Consider the following 21,653-nt stretch of genomic DNA (forward strand, 5'->3'; position numbering starts at 1 on the left):
CCTGTCACACACAGAGCAGGGCCTGTGGCGGGGGGGGAGGGGTTGGGGCACCGCACCCTGTCACACACAGAGCAGGGCCGATCAGGGGGTTGGGGAGCTCCCCCCTATCAGGCACAGAGCAGGGCTGATCAGGAGGTTGGGGCGCCTTCCCCTGTCATGAACAGAGCAAGGCGGATAGGGAGGTTGTGGCCCCACCCCCTGTCACACACAGAACCGCAGGGTGATCAGGGGGTTTGGGCGCTGACCCCTGTCACGCTGATCCGGTGCCAGGAGGCCTCGAGGCTCCGCTGATCCCGGTGCTGGGAGGCATATTACCCTTTTACTATATAGGATAGAGGCCTGGGGGCAGGCTGGTTTTCCCTGAAGGGTGTCCTGGATCAGGGTGGGGGTCCCCACTGGGTTGCCTGGCCAGCCTGGATGAGGGGATGATGGCTGTTTGCAGCTGGTCACACACCCTTCAGGGTGGGGGTCCCCACTGGGGTGCCTGGCCAGTCTGGGTGAGGGGCTGAGGGCTGCTTTCAGGCTGGTGGTTGTTGACTGAAGCTCCCAAGAGCTCCTTTTTTTTCTCTTTTTTTAATTTTATTCTGGGCCAGCTTTAGCTCTGGCTCTAGCTCTGAGGCTTCTGCTGCTGAGCATTCTATAATTGAAACAATGTATAACTCCAGCTCTGAGATCCTGGCCTTTTGTTTAGCTTCTGTATTTGTTAGAATGTTTCAAACTGCCAGCTCAGAGGCTGGCAAGGCAGGCAGGGAATGTTGGAGTCTACAGTCACTGGAGCAAGCAAGCCTCATGTTTGCTTCCAGCTGCCTGGCTGCCGGCCGCCACCTTTGCTGACAGTTAATTTGCATAAGGATATGCTGATTAGCCAATGGGAAGGGTAGCGGTTGTACTCTAATTACCATGTTTCTCTTTTATTAGTGTAGATATATATATATATATATATATATATATATATATATATACACACACACACACACACAAATTCACACACAGTATAAGAGGACAATGAATTAGCCCTTTCTTCCTTTGAACTGAGGAAAAATAATGTAGTCTCTAGTATTAATGGAAAGAAGGCAAGGCTCTGGCACTCGGTGATTCTCTGATTATCTACCAGAGTTGGTGAGCTAATTGTTGATGATTACTAAGGCCAAACTCCAGAATGCTGTCAAAAACAAGCATGTAATATGTAGTCAATAAATGGGTAATGGTGGTTACCCTTCTCTTTGATTTTTGGTCACAGAAGACACCTGACCTCAGGGAAAAAAACTTCTATTAATATCTCACCAAACATTCTTTGTATACCATTTCAGATCTTAGATAACACTTCCATGAGGAAAGGGAAATAGTAAGAATATATGCTTTACCCACCTTCCTTCTGACCTTTTGGTATTCTAGCCCAATATAGTTGTAAATTATCTAACATTCCAACAACTTCTATGATAAATTTGGATGCAGAAATGTTAAAGGTATTAACTCATAAACAGTTTTATTATAATCATAAATTTTGTTAAACTCAATATGCTACTTATCCCATAATCGTGTAAAATATTTAGGTTACTAAAATAAACACTTTTGATCTCTTTAAGAAAAGAAAAAGTAAGTCATAGCCAAAAATCTAAATTGAAATTGCTAGACAGCTTTCCATATTTGGTTTACTTTATTAAAGTCTAAAATTTCTGCTACAAAACAAGTCAATCATTTTCTATTCCATGTCAAGTTGCTTTCACTTCAGTGTGATGTGAATACTAACAACCAGCCTCTCTCCAGTTCGGAGTCACTGTTGCCATACTGCTGTCACCAACACAGCAGCAAAATCAGCATGGAGGAAATTCTGGCAGCCAGTTTAATGTGCTGCTGAGGGCTAAAACCCAAACAGCTTTCACTCAACGATGAGATCAGTTCTATCCTAAGTAATATTATACTGTTAAGTCTTAGAAATATACCTTATTGCTTTACAATTACTGTGCTTTCTGAATTTTATTCTCTAATGAAACTCTATAGACTGCTCAATTCATGCTTAATAAGTTTAATAATGCTCATAATAAAAATGTGAGTTTTATAAAACATTCCATCATCAATTAAAAGCATGTCTTAAGAATTATAAACCATAGCTTTTTTTAAAAGTGGGTTTAGCTGTTCACAATAGAGAAGTATTAATATAGGCAATGAAAAATTCCAAATAAGTACTAAAAATGTTAAGAATGTTAAACCTTACAAACTCACTCCAATTGCATCAAAATGTTGAGTTTATCCTAACAAACATATTTTTAAAAGTTAAAGTAACTTCAAAGAAATAACCCCCAGTACACTTCATCAGTATCATAAAATTCAGGGGTGGGGAACATTTGGCCCATGGGCCAGATAAGGCCTGCAAAATCATTTGGTCTAGCCCTGCCAAGGCATTAGGGGTGAGTTAATTAAATGTTTGACCAAATATATGAGGGTAATTTTTAAGTTGATAATTTTGTGTGACTCGTGAATAATGTTATAAATATCCAAGTGGCCCTTGGTAGAAAAAAGGTTCCCCACCCCTGTGTCTTAAATCATTTTGATACTTAATGCTTATTATAGTGATGGCGAACCTATGACACGCGTGTCAGAGGTGACACATGAACTCATTTTTTGGTTGATTTTTCTTTGTTAAATGGCATTTAAATATATAAAATAAATGTCAAAAATATAAGTCTTTGTTTTACTATGGTTGCAAATATCAAAAAATTTCTATATGTGACACGGCACCAGAGTTAAGTTAGGGTTTTTCAAAATGCTGACACGCCGAGCTCAAAAGGTTCGCCATCACTGGCTTATTATATCCGGAATACTTATATTATTAAAAATAAAATAAGAATATATAAACTGATATAGAAATACATAGATTAGAAACAAACAAGAAACTCCTAATAAGTTACTAAAATTTTTATTTAACTGGGGTCCAAAACTATGTTATTAATAAAGAATTACGAAACATCTTTCAAAAAAAAGCTACTAATTTTTGGAATAAATAAAAATATTATATTATCTTTTGGCTTAAAAACTTTTTCAAGAATAATATTTATTTATTACATATCTACTTTCAAAACATATTTGGGGGCACCTTAAGATAACGGTAGCTCCATAGTATTTTCATAAATCACAGCCTATCTTAGTGCAGAAGTCTTAAAAAGCATTAAATATATTATTAGGAGAGTGACCAAAATGAAACTTTGCAGTCTTAATATGTTCACTAGAAAATAAAAAATATTAAAGCTACACTAAAAAGCTATCATACAATTCAATAATATAGACATGAAAAAATAAATCCAATGATTAAAAAATAAATTATAAAAACAATAATTACAACAAAGTAGACTTGTTCTATAAAGCAAAGTTTATTCTTCAAAATGCCAGGATAAAAGACAAATATGGCAAACAGACAAAAATGGCAAATTATAGAGAATTTCAAATTTATTTATAAATTGCAACTTGGTAAAAATTAAAAAGATGGTTAATATGCAGGATTGATTAGGACACAGGGAAGGAGAGAGCCTCCTTACTCTGTGGAGGAGAGAATTAATTGGTAAACTTTTAGAAGGCAATTTGATAACATTCAACAAAATTTCAAAAGTGTATATCCTTGGACCAGAAATTATACTTTCATCGAGAAATCTGAACAGAAATACCAGCTTACACATGTATATAAAGATGAATATACTGCACAGGATATCACTGTCATTCATAATTTCAAAAAATAATCTAATATCCACCAATAAAGCATTAGTTACATGAAGTAGCATATAACCATATTAGGAAATACCACAGAGTCACTAAATATATTGAGGTTGACATATTTATGCTTATGGGAAGATCTTCAGGACCTACTGCAACAAAAGATGCAATACAACAGAATATATAGTAAAGAAAATAAAAAAACTTTATGTATTTGTACTTTGAAGGATTTATTCTCTGTCTCACGTAAAGATCCTCAACAATATCACTCTAATCATTAAAATTAATATCCCTTTCCAAAGAATATATTAACTATATCTTTTCCCAGATTTTCTAAGAAGCCTATATAATTGGCCCACAATAACTCTATTTTTCACTTAGCTGTCCTTACAAAGTTCTTCTTCAACATATCTTAAGCTATATGCAAAGACTGATATTTTTTTAAATTTCTAAAGAAAAAGCCCTTGTGTTTTTTATAATATTCAAAATATCTAAAATGTTTCAATGTATAATCCTCTGGGGACCTTATAATATGAAGACTTCTGTGACAAATTTCTCTCAACTCAGAATTAAGCATTAGTTTACTTCCTAATACTAGGAATAGGAGACAATTTTGTCCCTAGCCCAAAAGACCTTTGGCAATGTCCAGAAATATTTTTTATTATAACAATAGAAGCAAAGGAAGTGCTACTGGCATGAGTTGGTAGAGGCCAGAGAATGCGGCTAAATATCCTAAAGTGCACAAAACAGTCCCCAACAAACAATACTGTTGCTCAAAATGTCAATATTGCTGAGTCTAAGAAACCCCAGCTAGAAAATGACCTACATAATTCATCCTAGTTTCCTCCTTCAGTGGCTACTGGAATTCCAGGAACTAAGTCAGCTAACCAGTGTTTGCTCTGCCTTCTTCACTTGTCACTTTTCTCCCTACTTATCCAAAAGGCTGCAAGACATTCTAGATAGTAACGAATATTATTCTGGAAAAATGTCGGAAATGCCAATCGCATAACCTTCCTTGTAGGCAGTTATATAATTTAACTGTAATATTCTATTAAATCAAGAGTCAGTAGTATTTTATAAGTGAAAAACATAACATTTCTTACCTTAAATAGACAACGGCACACATACTCATATACCATCTGTTTTAATGAGCTGACCAGAGATTGGATTCGCTGTTCTGTGTTTTCAGAATCCTGTAGATTAAAATTTGAAAACTGAAAATTTATGAAGATTTAAAAGGTAGCCCCATAGTTTAATCACACTTATAAATTATCCCTCCAGAGTCAAAGCTGATTCTGGAACAACAATTAACTTTGGCAATCAAACTTAAAGGACTAAACAACTAAGTGCATTAAACTTGTATACGAATACAATAAAAATTGGTATCTTTTTCTTCAATGTATAGAAACCAGAGATCCAAAATGGTGTCACTTACGCGAAAACCTATGATACCAAGTCTTGATTTAATACCCGACCTAACTGCAGTTATGACCTTTACCAGAAATGTAATCTTAAACAACCAGGGTATGGTTTTCTTTTGGTCAAACACCGGCAAGGTGATCTGTCACGCAGGCATAATGTCTTCCACACCCCACAAAGGAAGGAGAGGCGATCTGCACATAAAAGCCCTGGCATGTCCTGGACTGAAAGATCCTTTCTGTTCTTTTCCTAATAGAGTCCTTGCCACCCCCCCCCCCCCCCACCCTTCTTCCTATAAAAACTTTTCATTTTGTACAACCCATCAGAATGCCCTTCTACTTGCTAGATGAGATGCTTCCAATTCATGAATCACTTACTAAAGCCAATTAGATCTTCAAATTTACTCAGTTGGATTTTTTTGACAGTTAAAACTTCTAATAAGCCGAAACCGGTTTGGCTCAGTGGATTGAGCGTCGGCCTGCGGACTGAAAGGTCCCAGGTTCGATTCCGGTCAAGGGCATGTACCTGGGTTGCGGGCACATCCCCAGTTGGAGGTGTGCAGGAGACAGCTGATCGATGTTTCTCTCTCATCGATGTTTCTGACTCTCTATCTCTCTCCCTTCCTCTCTGTAAAAAATCAATAAAATATATTTAAAAAAAAAAAAAAACTTCTAATAAATGAAAATTACAATCAGTTATCAATAATACAATATGAATTAGTTTTGACCATACCACTTTGATTCCTACTGAAATTAAAAATACTACATCAGTCTGTGTTAAAACCATCTCATTACTTATATTATCATTTACCAATCCAGCCCCAACACAGTATGACCAGAACCACACTATAAAGTTTTCTCATCCTATATAATAAAAGGCCAGCCACCATAAGCATAATAACTGGAATGACCAGATACCAGAACCACCACGGCCCCTCACAGGCTGGCCCCACCCCCGAGCAAGCGGTTAGAGCAATCAGGCAGGCAGGCAGAGTGGTTAGGGGCAATCAGGTAGACAGATGGCCCCTCACAGGGCTGGCCCCAGCCCCCAGTAAAGAAAGAGGGAGGCCCAGGGCACCTGGCGGCAACTCTGTGGCAGGTGTGTGGCTGGCCAGCAATCGCCCTGCAGAGGGAGACCCAGGCCAACCAAGCCATCGCACCCCATGCCTGTTGCCTGCAGAGGGAGGCCACCGGTGGTGGGGGGTGGGGGGGAATGCTGCACAGATGACAAGCAGTGGCAGCGGCAGAGGTGGGGCCAGCTGCCTGCAGCCAGGGGAAGTAAAGCCCCAATAGGCCCTGATCTCAGGCCAGGCATAGGGACCCTACCCGAGGGGTCCTGGATTATGAGAGAGTGCAGGCCAGGCTGAGGGATGCCCCACCCCAAGTGCATGAATTTTCATGCACCAGGCCTCTAGTCCTCAATATAGGAACGTAAACTATCTTAAACCTTGCTCTCCAAATTGAATAGAATGAGCAATAACTTTGATATTGGTGCTGCAAAAATTCATACACACCGTTAGTGCAGTGGTTCTCAACCTTCTGGCCCTTTAAATACAGTTCCTCATGTGTGACCCAACCATAAAATTATTTTCGTTGCTACTTCATAACTGTAATGTTGCTACTGTTATGAATCGTAATGTAAATATCTGATATGCAGGATGGTGTCAGGCAAACCCTGTGAAAGGGTCATTCGACCGCCAAAGGGGTCGCGACCCACAGGTTGAGAACCACTGCTTTTGTGGTTTAATTTGCTTCTGTAATTCCATTGTACATGATTGCCATGATTTGAAAAAAATGACATTAATGGCTATTTCCTTTGATTCATGAAAATTGGCTTGGGGTAGAAATGCAGGGAGGAGATTGTGAAGGCTGGTCTTTTTCCTAAGTGTGATATGATTTTTATATCTCTCTTCAGGGAGCATTTAAATAATGTATAGACTATGTTTGTTTTTTTCCTATATAATTATAATTGACAAGAAAAAACAAACTAATAAAATAATTTTATCAGTAGAGAAACACTCCCAGAATAAGCAATGTAATGTATGAAATTGGTAGAAAACATCATGAACTGGCATTCAGATGTGGCAAACCTAGGTTCCCGGCCTTTCTGGTAGCATGTTCTAACTGAGAGAGCTCATCTTCATTTCACTATTTATTACCAAAGACCAAATGTGAAACTGAAATCTGGATCCACTAAAAGATACTCTATTGTGAGACAGACTACCATGCCAACAAGAGCCAATGGATTTTCAAAACATTGGAAAGTAAGGTTTTTATTTTACATATTTAAGTATGTGAGTGCAAAGAGATCAACCTAAGATCTTGTATGCATATATGCATAGCCCATGGACACAGACAATAGGGTGGTGAAGGCTTGGGGAGTGGGGGACAGGGTGGGCTAGAAGAGGTCAAGGGGGGGAGGTGACATATGTAATACTGTCAATAATAAAAATTTTTAAAAAATTGTTAAAAAAATGAATGATATGTGCCAAAACAGAAAAACAAATATATAAGACAGAAATGCTTATCTTGTCTGCCATGACTGAGTAGACAGATTTTTGCTAACAAAACATACCCCAAAGCACTAGCTCTTCATTGGGTGCCATTTATTTCAATTTTGAATATAACAGCAACTTCAAATGACATACATAGTGAAAAAAAATCAGTAAAACGTTAATCTTTTATAATCAAATAAAGAATTTCTGTATTAATTAGCCATGCTAATGAAGATAAGAATTTTTGTCCTGTTTTGTTCTCTGGTTATATTATATAACCCAACACCAAGAGTAATGTCTGATACATAGTGAGTCTGCAATAAATATTAATATAATAAATAATAATCTTTCCTTGGAAAAATAGATTTATGTAAACCTACTTTAATATAACATTTTGTTCCCGAATTTAATTTAAAAAACAATTATTCTTGCCCCCAAAATAACTTAAGAAACACCCATATTAGTATTACACCAAAAACAAGAACTATGAAGATTAAATTTTTTCATAAAAATATATTTTTAAAAGTGGTATGTATCTTACAAGTGATTTTTATCTTATAAATTATCAAAGAATTCCAAATACAATACCATACTTTCAATTACCTAATAGGACAATTACACAAAGATATATAATATCCATTGTTGGTAAAGGTATGGATGGAATAAAGCACTCTTTGCATCAGTGTAAGATATCGATAGCAGATATTTTCAAAGGATAATTAGACAATATTTGTGCAAGGCTTACAAATGTGCATTTTTGCCCCATTAAACTAAGAAAAATAATTGGAGAAGCGAAACAGGAAAAAAACAAAATAACAATACAAAAACTTATGTTTGTAGCTGTTTTAAAATATAAACCTCCAATCTTTTGACACTCCTTCCATCAAGAGGTAAAGTCTGTTTCCTCAACCCCTTGAATCTGGGTAAGCATGTGACTACTTCAACTAATATCATTCAGCAGAAATGACACTGACACAGGGCTGGGTTGTAAAAGGCAAATTAGCTTCCACCTTGCTCACTGGAATACATGTGTTTGGCACTCTAAGATGTAACATGGGGATTGCATTGAATCTACAGATTGCTTTGGGTAGTATGGATATTTTAATGATGTTGATTCTATAATCCATGAACATAGTATATTCTTCCATTTGCATATATCTTCCTCTATGTCTTTTTTTGATGTCCTGTAGTTTTCTAAATACAGGTCTTTTACCTCCATAAAGTTTATCCCTAGGTATCTTAATTTTTTTGTTGCATTGGTAAATTGGATTGTTTTTTAGTTTCTCTTTCTGAGTTTATTATTGGTACTTAAAAATACCAAAGATTTCTGGGTGTTAATTTTTTATCCTGCTACTTTTTCAAACTGATTTATTAAATCTAGTACTTTTATGATTGAGTCCTTAGGGTTTTTTATGTACAATATCATGTCATCTGCGAATAATGCGTTTTACTTCTTTTCCAGTTTGGATACTTTTCATTTCTTCTTTTTGTTGGATCGCTATGGCTAGCACTTCTAATACTATGTTGAACTGGAGTGGTGAAAGTGGGCATCCTTGTCTTGTTCCTGCTTTTAGTATTTGCCTATTGAATATGATATTGGCTATAGGTTTGTCATATAAGGCTTTATGTTGAGGGATGACCCTTTTATTTCCATTTTGCTGAGAGTTTTTTACCAAAAAAGGGTGTTGGATTTTGTTAAATGCTTTTTCTGCATCAACTGATATGATCATGTGGGGTTTTTTTGTTTCAATTTGTTTATGTGATGTATCACGTTTATTGATTTGCAGATATTGTACCAGCTTTGTATCCCCAGAATAAATCCCACTTTGATCATGGTGTATGATTTTTGGATGTATTTCTGGATGCAATATGATAATATTTTGTTGAGGATTTTAGTATCTATGTTTATCAGGGATACTGGCCTGTAATTCTCTTTCTTTGTAGCGTCTTTATCTGGTTTGAGATTAGAGTAATTCTGGCTTCATGGAAGGAGCTTGGAAGTGTTCCTTCCTCTTGATTTTTTGTAATAGTCTGAGGAGGGTAGGATTTAGTACTTCTTTGGATGTTTGGTAAAATTTCCCTGTGAAGCCGTCTAGACCACGGCTTTTATTTGCTGGAAGTTTGGGGTGTTTTTTTTTTATTGCTTCAATTTCTTCCATAGTTATAGGCCTATTCAGATTTTCTGATTCTTCCTGATTGAGATTTGAAAGATTGTATTTTTTCTAGGAATATGTCCATTTCATCTAGGTTGTCCAGTTTGTTGGAGTAGAGTTGTTTGTAGTCTTTTTTTTTTTTTTTTTTTTTTACAATCCTTTGTATTTCTGTGGGGCAAGTTCTTACTTCAACTTTTTAATTTCTGATTTGTTTATTTGGGTCCTCTCTCTTTGCTTCTTGGTGAGCCTGGCTAGAGGTTCATCAATCTTACTTATCCTTTCAAAGAAACAACTCTTGATTCTATTGATCTTTTGCATTGTTTTTTGTTGTTGTTGTTGTTGTTTGGTTGGTTGGTTCATTTCTATGTCATTTATTTCTACTCTAATCTTTATTTCCTTCCTTCTACTTACTCTGCGCTTTTCTTGTTGCTCTCTTTCTAATTCTTTAAGTTGTAGGGTTAATTTATTACAGTTTTTCTTGTTTTCTTGAGGTAGGCCTGTAGAGCTATGAACTTCCCTCTGAGAATTGCTTTTACTGTATCCCATAGACTTTGGATTGTTATGTTTTCATTGTCATTTGTTTCCAGGATGCTTTTTATTTCTTCTTTGCTTCTTTGGTAATCCAATAATTTGTTTAATAGCATGCTATTTAGCCTACAAGAGTTTGCTTTTTTTGTTTGTTTTTATAGTAATTTCTAATTTTTTGCCATTGTGATCTGAGAAGGTGCTTGATATGATATCTATATTCTTTAATTTAAAGAGACTTAGCCTGTGTTCTAACACGTGGTATTTCATTAAAATGTCCCATGTGCAATCAAGAAGAATGTATTTTCCATTGCTTTGGAGTGAAATGTTCTGCGGATGTCAATTATTTCTACCTGATCTAGTGAGTTGTATAGATTGCTTCTTCTTTGTTTATTGTCTAGACGATTTAGCCAGTGGTGTCAATGGGGTATGAAATTCCACCACTATAATTGTATTGCTATCAATCTCACCCTTGATATCTTCCAGAAGTTTTCTTATGTATTTGGGTGCTCCTGTATTGGGTGTATATATGTTTACCAGAGTTATATCCTCTAATAGTATTGATCCCTTTAGTATGGCTTTCCTTATCTCTTCTTATGGCCTTCACTTTGAGGTCTACTTTATCAGATATAAGTATTGCTACCCCAGCTTTTTTTTTTTTTTTTTCATTTCCATTTCACTTTCAGTCTCTGTGAGTCCTTTGTTCTGAGGTGGGTCTCTTGTAAACAGCATGTATATGGGTCATGATTCCTTATCCATTCAGCCACCCAGTGTATTTTGATTGGAGCTTTTAATCTATTTACATTTAAGGTTATTATTGATAGCACTTGCTTGTTGCCATTTTTCTTCTTTATTCCTGTGTTCCTTCTTCCTTTTCTATTTCTTCTTTTTACAACAGTCCTTTTAGAAATTCTTGCATTGCTGGCTTGGTGGCAATAAACTCCCTTAGCCCTTTTTTTTTTTTTTTCTTCTAAGAAGATCCTGATTTCACCTTCAATTTTGATTGATAGCTTTTCTGGATAGAGTATTTTTAGATTCAGTACCTTGCTTTGCATCACTTTGTAGATTTCATTCTATTCCCTTCTGGCCTGATGTGTTCCTGTTGAGAAATTACTTGGTAATCTAATGGGAGATCCTTGTAAGTAACTTTCTGTCCCTCTCTTGCAGCCCTTAACATTCTTTCTTTGTCATTAACATTTGCAATTGTAATTACAACATGTCCTGGTGTGGTCTTTTTGTTTCATCTTGTGTAGGACTCTCTGTGCTTGTGTGACTTTTTTCTTCCCTAAGTCAGGGAAGTTTTCTGTCATTATTTCTTCAAATAGGCTTTCTATTCCTTACTCCTCTTTTTGACCTGGCAACCCTATTATGCACGTGTTTCTTTGTTTCATGTTGTCCCAAAGCTCCCTTAAGCTCTCTTCCTGCTTTTTAATTTTTTTCCAATTGCTGTTTAGATTGGGTGATTTTTCTACCCTGTCTTCTAACTTGCTTATTTGGTACTCCACTTTTTCTAGTCTACTATTGAAACCTTCCATTGTGTTTTTTATTGTTGCTATATCATTCTTCATTTCTCTTGATTCTTACATATGTTGGTGAATTTCCCATCCAGATGGTTGAGCATCTTTATAACAATTACTCTGAATTCTTTCTCTGATATATTGCTTGCCTCCATTTCATTTAGCCCCCCCCCCCCCCCCGTTTTTTGGTGATTCCTACTTTTCTTTCATTCTTTGTCTCCTCGTTTTTGCTGTCTCTTTCTGGCCCTGGACACCCTGCTTGGGTTTAAGAGTTGAAGTCCCTATCAGTCCAATGGCCCAGAAATCATTAGCCCAGAGGCTGGGTCTGCCTTGAATCTCACACATTTATTGTCTTTGCTCTGAGTTGTATCCCCATCTCCCACAGATCTGGTACCTCAGTTGTCCACTTCAGGTGCTCGGGGTGGTGGGGACACATGCACAGTTCCTCTGGTGTGCAAATTCCTGTGAGCACCCAGAGTCCTTTGGCATGCAATTCGTCTTGCGGGTCCACCACCCATGGCAGGGAGGCACCTTGACTCCTCTGGCAGTGCACTTGCAGCACAGTCCTGTGGCCCCTAGCTTGGCACACCAGGTTGCTCTGGGTTGCCCTGGAAGTGCTCTCCTATAGTCCAGAGAGGGGTGCATGCTGGATTGCTCTGGGTAGCCCCAGCAGGCCTGTTCCGGGGTTTGGGGTGGAGCCGACTCTGGTTGCTCTTGGTCACAAAATCAGAGCTTTCCTGTGGCCTGGATTAGGTCACATACTGAGTTACTTCAGGTTGTCCTAGGAGCAAGTCCCTGTGCCTGGGGTGGAGCAGGAACGGCTTGCTCTGGGTTGCACAGTCAGTGCTCTCCTGTGTCCCAGACTGGAGCACATGCTAGGTTATTCAGGTCACCCCTTCCAGGGCCCAGTGTGGAGCCAAGGCCAGCTGCTCTGGGTCACACAATCCAAACTCTCCTGTGACCCAGAATGAGGCATGTGCTGGGTTGCTCCAGGTAGCCTCAGGAGGACTGTTCCAGGGGCCAGGGTCGAGTGGCCACAGGTTGCTCTGGTCACACAGTCAGACCCTGAGTGAGGCACGCACTGGGTTGTATGGGTTTTTTTAATGTTTGTCTTTAATTTTTGCTTTATACTAAGAACATAAATCATTAACATAAATCATTATGTTAATCTATATATATATATAAAAGTCTAAGCGACCGTCCAACTGGCCGGTAGATATAACGCACACTGACCACCAGGGGACAGACGCTCAACGCAGGAGTTGCTGAGCTGCAGTGACTTGGCAGCAGCAGTTCTCAGGTGACACAACCCGAAACCAGAGATTAGGGAGCCCAGTTCCTCGCAGGGCCCTGCAATTTTACCTTCAGCCGTGGATTATGTTGTTGCTGGGCCATGCGATTCCACCTTCAGACATGGGTTATGTTGTTGCTGGGGCACTGTCAGCCCTGAATCTGGTTTAGTACCAAGCTGCAGTGACTTGGCAGCGGCAGTTCTTGGGTAACACACCCCGGAACCAGAGAGGAGGAAGCCCAATTCCTTGCGGGGTTGCGCGATTCCATCTTCGGCCATGGTTTATATTGTTGCTTGGCACTGCCAGCCCTAAATCTGGTTTACTGCACACTTGGGTTTGCATTCCACACACTGTATGACAGCAACTTTTCAGAGTATCCTCTCACACTCCGGAACCCCTTGGAGGGTGTCGGAGAGCCAATTTCAGCACAATCCCTGCAGGCCAGGCTGAGGGACCTCACTTGCCAGAGGGACCCAACTCACTCCGCAGATGCCCTTTGATCTGTGGCACCGCCCCAGGTGCGGCTGGCCAGAGAGGGACTGCGGGAGTTTGGCTCCAGGGCATGTCCAGCCCATCTCACCCAGTCCCGCCCCACAGACCACCTTCTAATTAATTTCTTTTCAATGTGCATGAATCCATGCGCTGGGTCACTAGTATTAACACAAAAGCAGAAGACTGTTACATTGGGACAGTTTGTTAAGAACATAAAAAGGAGGTACTTTCTTCTAAGTATAGTTTAAAATTGTTACATGTGGTCTTTTGAAATATAATTCCAAACAAGTTTGCTCAGAAATTATAAATTAATCATCAGTAAAATGGTCTGTCTTATTCAGTCTCAGCTATAGGATAACCAATAGCATACCTGTTTATTTTGCAGAGCTCTCTGGAAAAGTCGAAGAAATGCAGCCAAACTAAAACGGTACATGTTATTAATTTTGGACAAGTCAGAGATAATGAAGTACATCCTGCTAGCACTCTCAGCCAGAGGAAGATAGGCATCCCGCTCCTGTGAATCATTGGTTGGGAGAGAGAGAAAAACAAAAACACAAAACACCTGAGTAAAAGTGTTTTACTGCCACCTACAGACCACTATGCATATATCCAGCCACAGCCTTACTATTTCTACATACATCAAATGAATGAAGATGACAAATCATAGAATGTTATAACTAAAAGGACTAGCAAGGTCTGGTTTTTATTTTTATGAAATTGAGGGAAATATATTTCAAATACGTATCTACCCCACATATTACAAAGCTGGAAGTAGTTCATGGGTTGATATTAATGAGGACCATGGGCACTCGTATTAGGGAAGAGAGTAAGATGGAATGGTAAACCATTGTGATCACAAAATAAACAATGCAATTTCACATTTCAAAAGGGAACCAGTTTAGATAATGCAAGAGAGCAGGACAGTAGTACTAGGCTATCCCTGTAGCAAAAAAAAACAAAAAACAAAAACTATGAATGTAGTGTGTGGGACTAGTTCCAGCAAGATTACTGATGGAACTAGAGTGAAGAAGACTATAACAGGTGGCCACATTAAGATAATAAAGCATCTAGCATTGTTCAACATAAGTATAGAAAGAGTTAATAACCACTGTTGCTTTGATTCTGACTGAAGGTAAAGGATTATAAAAAATGAGAATCATAGGATTAAATGGCCTCAAGGTTCTGAGTGGAACTCTGAGAAGGATCGCCATCAAAGCCCCAGGTTTACAAATATGATACTGGTAAAATTATGTGTGTGACTCAGCAATGCCTGTTAAGAAAAAGAAAGCAAAGAAAGTTCAAATTCCTTTAGGTATAGAATGACAATCATGAGATATGCCAAGTTTAGAGAAGGTGGGGAAACAAGATTGGAATCGAGCTATAAGTTTGCTCTTATTCTAGTTTCTATAGAGCTCTTGCCAAGATGAAAAAGGTAATAATATATAATTATAAAATTTGAGCAATAGATGAAAAATACTGAACTAGAAATTTGAAAACGTTATTGAAGTAAATGGAAAAGAATGAAAGAAGGTCAGTTAGCAGCCTGCAATACATGACATTAATCTGCTTGGTTGTCTTATTTTCTTCAAGCAAAGCTCAGTCACTAGAATGCAGAAGAGGAAAAAATGTATTATACTGAAAGGAGGTTGGAATTTTACAAAAGAAAATGTCAAAAAACGTTTAAAAGATTCTAACCATTTGTAAGAAAACAGTTCAGACCCTCATAATCACATAGTTCAGGATACACAGGTAAAAAATGTTTTTAGTAGAAAAACTCTTTTAACTAATGGATGGATTCCACTTGCCTTAACTTCTGTTTCAGGTGTGCAAAGATGCTATAATAGTCATGTTCAATATGCTCATTTTAAACTGTAGAACTTCAGATAACAGTATACCTAACACGAGTAGAACCCAGCAGGGTATACTGACCAGCAGTCTTATCCTCAAGGCCAAGATCTCATCACCCTCTCTGTAATACTAAGAATCAGACCCAAGGCTCTGGTTTTATTAATAGCTTTCTTTTTTTTGAAATCACCCTAAAGTTCTTATTGTACATTTTTAATATTAACATAAAAGCTTATAAAAACAGGCTATAAGATCAGTAAGAGGGAATAATTACTTGATCAAGAAAAATTTGAAGTTTGTAAGATTCTTTAAGTGACTCTTGAATAAGTGCACTGCTTGCTTTTGTCTGATTCAAAGATTCAATCAAATCCTTATTTTCCAAAATATTGCCTTGAGATGTGGCAAGTGTCTGTAGAAAAATTAACAAAGTAATATTAATGTTATCATACATATTAAAGTAATCCATTAACTAAAATTAACTTGATGATGTTTATGAGAACCTACGTTATTTTAAAACAATTTCAACATTTTATAGCCTCCAAGAATGATACAGGAAATTTTTATACTATATCATCAAAGCATTGCATATACATTAATTTATCAATCTAATAAAAAATACTTAATGTTACAGGTTAAATTATAATCTCATGCTACCTTTTAATGCTTCTTGAAATTCTGAGCATGTAAACAGATAATTAATTAGTGAAATAATCCAATATAAAGACAGTGTTTATTAAAATTTTTTCACCACCATTTATCCCCCTTATACCCTCTTCCACCTCCACTAAACCCCCTATTCTCCTCCCCACAATCACCACACTGTTGTCCAGGTCCATGAGTTGGTTCTTTTCTTTTTTGCTAAACATTATTTCTTAAAATCTTATACTCCAAAATATCTAGTTTTTTTTTGTTTGAATTTTAGTTTTAAGAGATATATTGATATGTCTTTGACACAACCAAAAACATGCTGAAGGTACTATTAATTTTTAAAAAAACTTACTAGTATATTTACTAGTATATTTGTTTACTTACTAGTATATTTACTTACATACTAGCATATTTATTAAATATATTTACATACCAGTATATTTATTAAAGAAAAAAGGTAATATAATAAATATCTTGAATAATTAAATTTTACCTCTAAGAGAGATTCCTCAAGCTTGGCTAACTGTATTTTCTTATCTTCTTCCTGTTGTAATAGTTTTGTTTTCTGTTCCTCTAAATCAGGTTTTTCATGCTGAATAGTTAGAGCCAAAAGCTTAAAACAAATTTTAATATCAAGGTTATTCTGGTGATATAGTTTAAAGAAAACATAATAAAATAAAAACTTCCCACAAGCAGGCCTTAAGTTTGACCAAATCCTACAAGTATTATGATACTATGCACCTCACATGATTCTTTCTGGTTATATATATATGAGACACCTTCACAATTATTTCTGACAAAAAATAGTTAATCTGATGGATAAAATGTTAAATATTACAGGATGGTAGAAGAAAATGCATTATTTAACATATCCATGTGGAATATTTAATTCTAAACTTAGATTACATATATAAAAAGTATAGAAGCTACTATTTTTAATGATTAAGTATTCACAAAAAGAAGTGTGAGATATCTTACTTAAAACACTATATCATCAATTACCTAGTATGGCTACAATTAAAAAATAAATAATAACAAATGTTATGTGGAGAAAGTGGAACACTCATATGTTTTTGGTGAGAAAGAAAAACAGCTCAGCGACTTTGGAAAAGTTTGTTCTTCAAAATGTTGTTACCATAAGAAAAAGCACTCCACTAAAAATCAATGAATTGTACCCTTTAAATTGGTGAACTAACTGCATAGCATGTGAATTGAATCTTAAAGCTGTTTTTCTTAAAATGCTGTGTCAAATTCTTAATTTTGGAAATTCAAATTAGGGAATGACACTGGTATGTCATAAATCATATAATCAAAATAAACTATATAAGCATTGTCTCTTAGTTTTTGTTAAATATCTAAATAGCGACTTTCAGCAATTACTATGGAGAGCTTTTATTATTTACTTTTTAAAAATATTTTTAAAACTGATTGCAGAGAAGAAGTGAGAGGAAGAGAGAGATAGAAACATCAATGATGAGAGAGAATCACTGATGGACTCCCTCCTACAAGCCTCACACCGGGGACTAAGCCCACAACCCAGGCGTGTGCCCCCACCAGGAATCAAACCGTGACCTCCTGGTTCATAGGCAGATGCTCAACCACTGAGCCACCACAGCTGTGCACTATGGAGAGCTTTTAGACAAAAGGAGCAATTTTGTCAATTAATTCTGCCAAGTTTTGAATAATCTGCCTATTGTTTTATTTATAAGATTATCATCAAGTAAATCCAAAGATAATGTTCATAGAAATATATTTGGTGAGTCACATAATATGGTAAGAAAAATATTTTATAATGAAGATTTTAAAATTACAATAAAGTGAAAATTATAGCAAATAGACATGCTACCATATAAATCAAAAATCTACGATTGTTAGATAAATAAAAAATAGGATGATATTCAAAAAATCAACAGGTATATGTTTAAAGTGAAAAAAATAAGTGAGATAGTATATAAATAAATGTCTGGACATTAAACTTTATTTTGAAATCCATGCATTAATAAACCATACCCAGATAAAGTGAATTCAAAGGTGTGTATGCTCTGATGAAGGAAAAAAATTGAGTGGGAATCAAAGACCCTCAACTAGCTAAGTATGTCAATTAAATGAAATTTTCACATTTAAACTTCATCTTTTACAATTAAAAAAATAAAGTAGCTGGTCACAATCTCTATGATTCTTCCATCTCTCGAATTCTTCCATATATGATGGAAACAGACTTAAAATTAAAGTTATACTGAAAGAATCAACAATTTGACTTTAGCAACAAATGCACACTTCTAACACAAATGATACATGAAATAAACCCAAATGATTTACGATAACTTGAAAGTATATTTTCAGAAAATTAAATGCTAAACAGTTTAACAAAATAGCTTTCCATTGAAAAAGTCTAATGAGTATATAAAACAGCAAAAGATCTCCAAGGTAAATTATGATAGATGGATACCTGTCCTCGTAATCCACTTCTTGTAGTAGTAAAGTTAACCTCAGTAACAATGGAAGCTGCATCCGGTGGAATGAAGGGATTTGGGTTTCTCGTTGACAAAAAAAGGCGGAATTCTTCATTGTAGTCAATAATTTTGTCACCTATTTGTACCACATAACGAGGTCCTATTTTTTAAAAAGTGACACAATTAGTTGGCCTTGATATCCTATGTTTTGCTACATGACATTAAAAATAAAATTTCCCAGTAATTCTAAATAGTTTGTATTACAGACTTTTCAAGAGTTCAAAAGAACAACAGTTAGGCTACCCAAAACACTATTAACCAGATGCTTTATTAGCTGGCACTTATGTAAGCAATTGTAAGTCATACTCATTAAGATGTCCCCAAGATATTGAAGCATCAAGAGTATCAACTTATATTCAAGATGGTTTTAGTGTTAACTACATGTTTCATATTCCAAATTTTTCTGAAATTGATTACAGATTATAAAAAATTAAAAACTTTCTATTATATATTATTCTCTATTTCTAAATTCATCAGTTAAAACGTGTTTATTATAACGAGTATTGAGGATGTGATGCTTGGAGATAGAATAAACTGGTATAAACCTAGGATTATCAACACATGAGTAATTACAAAGTTATCATTAATAACATAAGAAAAGTAAAGTTCTGCCTTAAAAAGGAGTGCATTCTATATAATAAAGGTCTAATATGCAAATGGTTGTCATGCCCTTACACCATCATGCTGTAGCGGCTCAGACACTCAACACTCGGGAGAGAGCAATGGTGACCAGCCAGGCACAAATGAGCTCATGAGAGAGGAATGGGGACCAGCCAGTCTTCGTCCCAGGAGAGGGACAAGCCGCCCGCCCCGTGGTCCCGGGTGCCTGCAGCTGCGGCCTGGGAGAAGCCTCCCGCCCAAGGTCCCCTGTGGCTGAGGGCAGCCCAGGCAAAGCCGGCCCAGATCCTGGGTGCCTGCGGCCAGCCAGAGGGAGGGAAGCCTGGGTCCTGGGTGCCTGCAACCAGCTGGAGGAGGGAATCCTGGGTCCCAGGTGCGGGGCAAGGCAGAGGCAGTTAGGGCCAATCAGGCCAGCAGGGGAGCAGTTAGGGGCGGTCAGGCAGCCACGTAGAGGTGGTTAGGGGCGATCATGCAGGCAGGAAGAGGGGTTAGGGGTAACCAGGCAGGCAGGCAGGCAGGCAGGTGAGCGGTAAGGATCCAGTGGTCCCATATTGCGAGAGGCAGTTGGACATCTCCCAAGGGGGTCCCACATTGGAGAGGGTGCAGGCCGGGCTGAGTGACCTCCCCTCCCCCCGCCCCCGTGCATGAATTTCATGTACTGGACCTCTAGTTCTAAAATAGAAAACAATAATATTCATTATATAACAGATACAGAGATATTAATCAACAATTATATCCATAACTTATTATTTTAAATTGACAACAAATAATTGATTTTTTAATCCTCACTGAGGATATTTTTCCCATTAATTTCTAGAGAGAGTAGAATGGAGTGGGGGGAGAGAGAGAGAAACAGTGATGTGAGAGAAGCACATTGATTGGTTGTCTCCAGCAACTGAGGCTGGGGAACCTGCAACCAAGGTATATACTCTTGATGGCGAATCGAGCCTGTAACACTTCAGTCCATAGGCCAGTGCTCTAACCACTGATAAAACTGGCCAGGGCATGATATTTTTTAAGTAAAAAAAAACATATCTCCACAGATTATTTTCAAAGGTTAAGAAAAACATTATAAAAAATTTTTGAGACCAGAATAAATTTTAAAATTTTACTTAAAAATTTTAAGTTAATGTGAAAATAATTCAAAAAGCAGTTTGTGATAGAGGAAAAAACAAAATCAAAATAACACTGAACTTTAATCATTATTAGAGAAATACAAATTTGAAAGCCCAATATAATACCTTTACAATAACTGAAATGATTCAAGAAAACCTAAGCAGAATAAATGCAAAGAAAACAAACCCAAATGATGGCAGAGTCAAACCACAGAAGACGAATAAACATTTTGAATGAAAAAGAAACATTTCAGGGCATCCAGAGAAAAATGAAACCGCTTACAAGGGAGCAACAATAAAACCAGCAGGCTATTGCTTAACAGTAATGACATCGTAAGACAATGGAATAAAAACTTTAAAGTGCTAAAGAAAATAACTGTTAACCCAGCATTCTGTAACAGACAGAAATAAAAATACTTCAAAAATGAAAGAAAAAGAAATTTATTTCTAGTAGGCCTTCACTAAATTAAATATAAAAGTAAATCCTCCCCATAAAAGAAGGCGAATCCAGATAGAAATGAGGAGATAAATGGAAAAAATGCTGAGAGAATTTAAGAACACTAGAAAAGGTTAATACATATAAATATAGATTTTAAACACAATTATAACATCATGTGGAGCATGAAAACGTATCACAACAAAAATGAAAAGGCAGGCAGAGGGTATGTGGAGTTAAAATGCAGTCCTGGCGAAGTGGCAAAGTATTTACTTGTATTAAAATAATAAGTCAAAGATGTGTATTGCTACATGTTGTAGAGTAACCATTAAGAAATCATTAAAAAATCTGACCCAAAAATCAGGTTAATTCGAAAACTACACCAGTTATTGCATGAATTGGTTAACTATGTTAAATTGCATTACAAATATTAAGACTGCATGATTAAGGAAAATGCAAGTTAAATGCTATATACCACTGATGAGAGGCATGCTTTATAAATAAGACCAACAAATAATTGAAAGTAAAAGAATGGATAAGAGTTATCATGCAAACACTAGCCACCCAATATTACTGTAACCATTCTAATGTCAGGTTCAAAAACATGAGACATTTCTAGAAATAAAGGACATTTAATAATGATATAGGAAATAATAGAAGAAATAACCTTTCCAAATATGTGTATCTAAAACATAGCTCTAAAATATTAAAAGCTAAAAATGACAGAACTAAAAGCAAAATGGACAAATTCAAAATCAAGGAGACTCTAAGATATTCTCTCCATACACCATAGAAAAAAAAACAAGAAAAACAGTACAGACGTGGAAGGTACATTTACCATTGCAACAAAAAGATTAAGATACCTAGGAAAAAATTCAACC

General features: G+C 36.7%; 1 protein-coding gene across 4 annotated transcripts in view; it reads right to left on the bottom strand.

The window, feature by feature from the left end:
* DYNC2H1 (dynein cytoplasmic 2 heavy chain 1) overlaps window positions 1-21,653 on the bottom strand; it is a 297,101-nt gene that overhangs the window by 128,842 nt on the left and 146,606 nt on the right. For all 4 annotated transcript variants that reach the window (XM_070426022.1, XM_070426020.1, XM_070426023.1 and 1 more), the window contains 5 exons: window positions 18,540-18,703; window positions 16,584-16,703; window positions 15,717-15,851; window positions 13,968-14,111; window positions 4,809-4,898 (listed from right to left, as the gene is read on the bottom strand). In XM_070426022.1, coding sequence (XP_070282123.1) covers window positions 4,809-4,898; window positions 13,968-14,111; window positions 15,717-15,851; window positions 16,584-16,703; window positions 18,540-18,703 — 653 coding nt within the window. The remainder of the gene's footprint in view (window positions 1-4,808; window positions 4,899-13,967; window positions 14,112-15,716; window positions 15,852-16,583; window positions 16,704-18,539; window positions 18,704-21,653) is intronic.

Source organism: Myotis yumanensis, unplaced genomic scaffold, assembly GCF_028538775.1.
Source record: "Myotis yumanensis isolate MYYU_CA2020_CCGP unplaced genomic scaffold, mMyoYum1.0.hap1 SCAF_10, whole genome shotgun sequence".
In the NCBI taxonomy this organism is placed as follows: Eukaryota; Metazoa; Chordata; class Mammalia; order Chiroptera; family Vespertilionidae; genus Myotis; species Myotis yumanensis.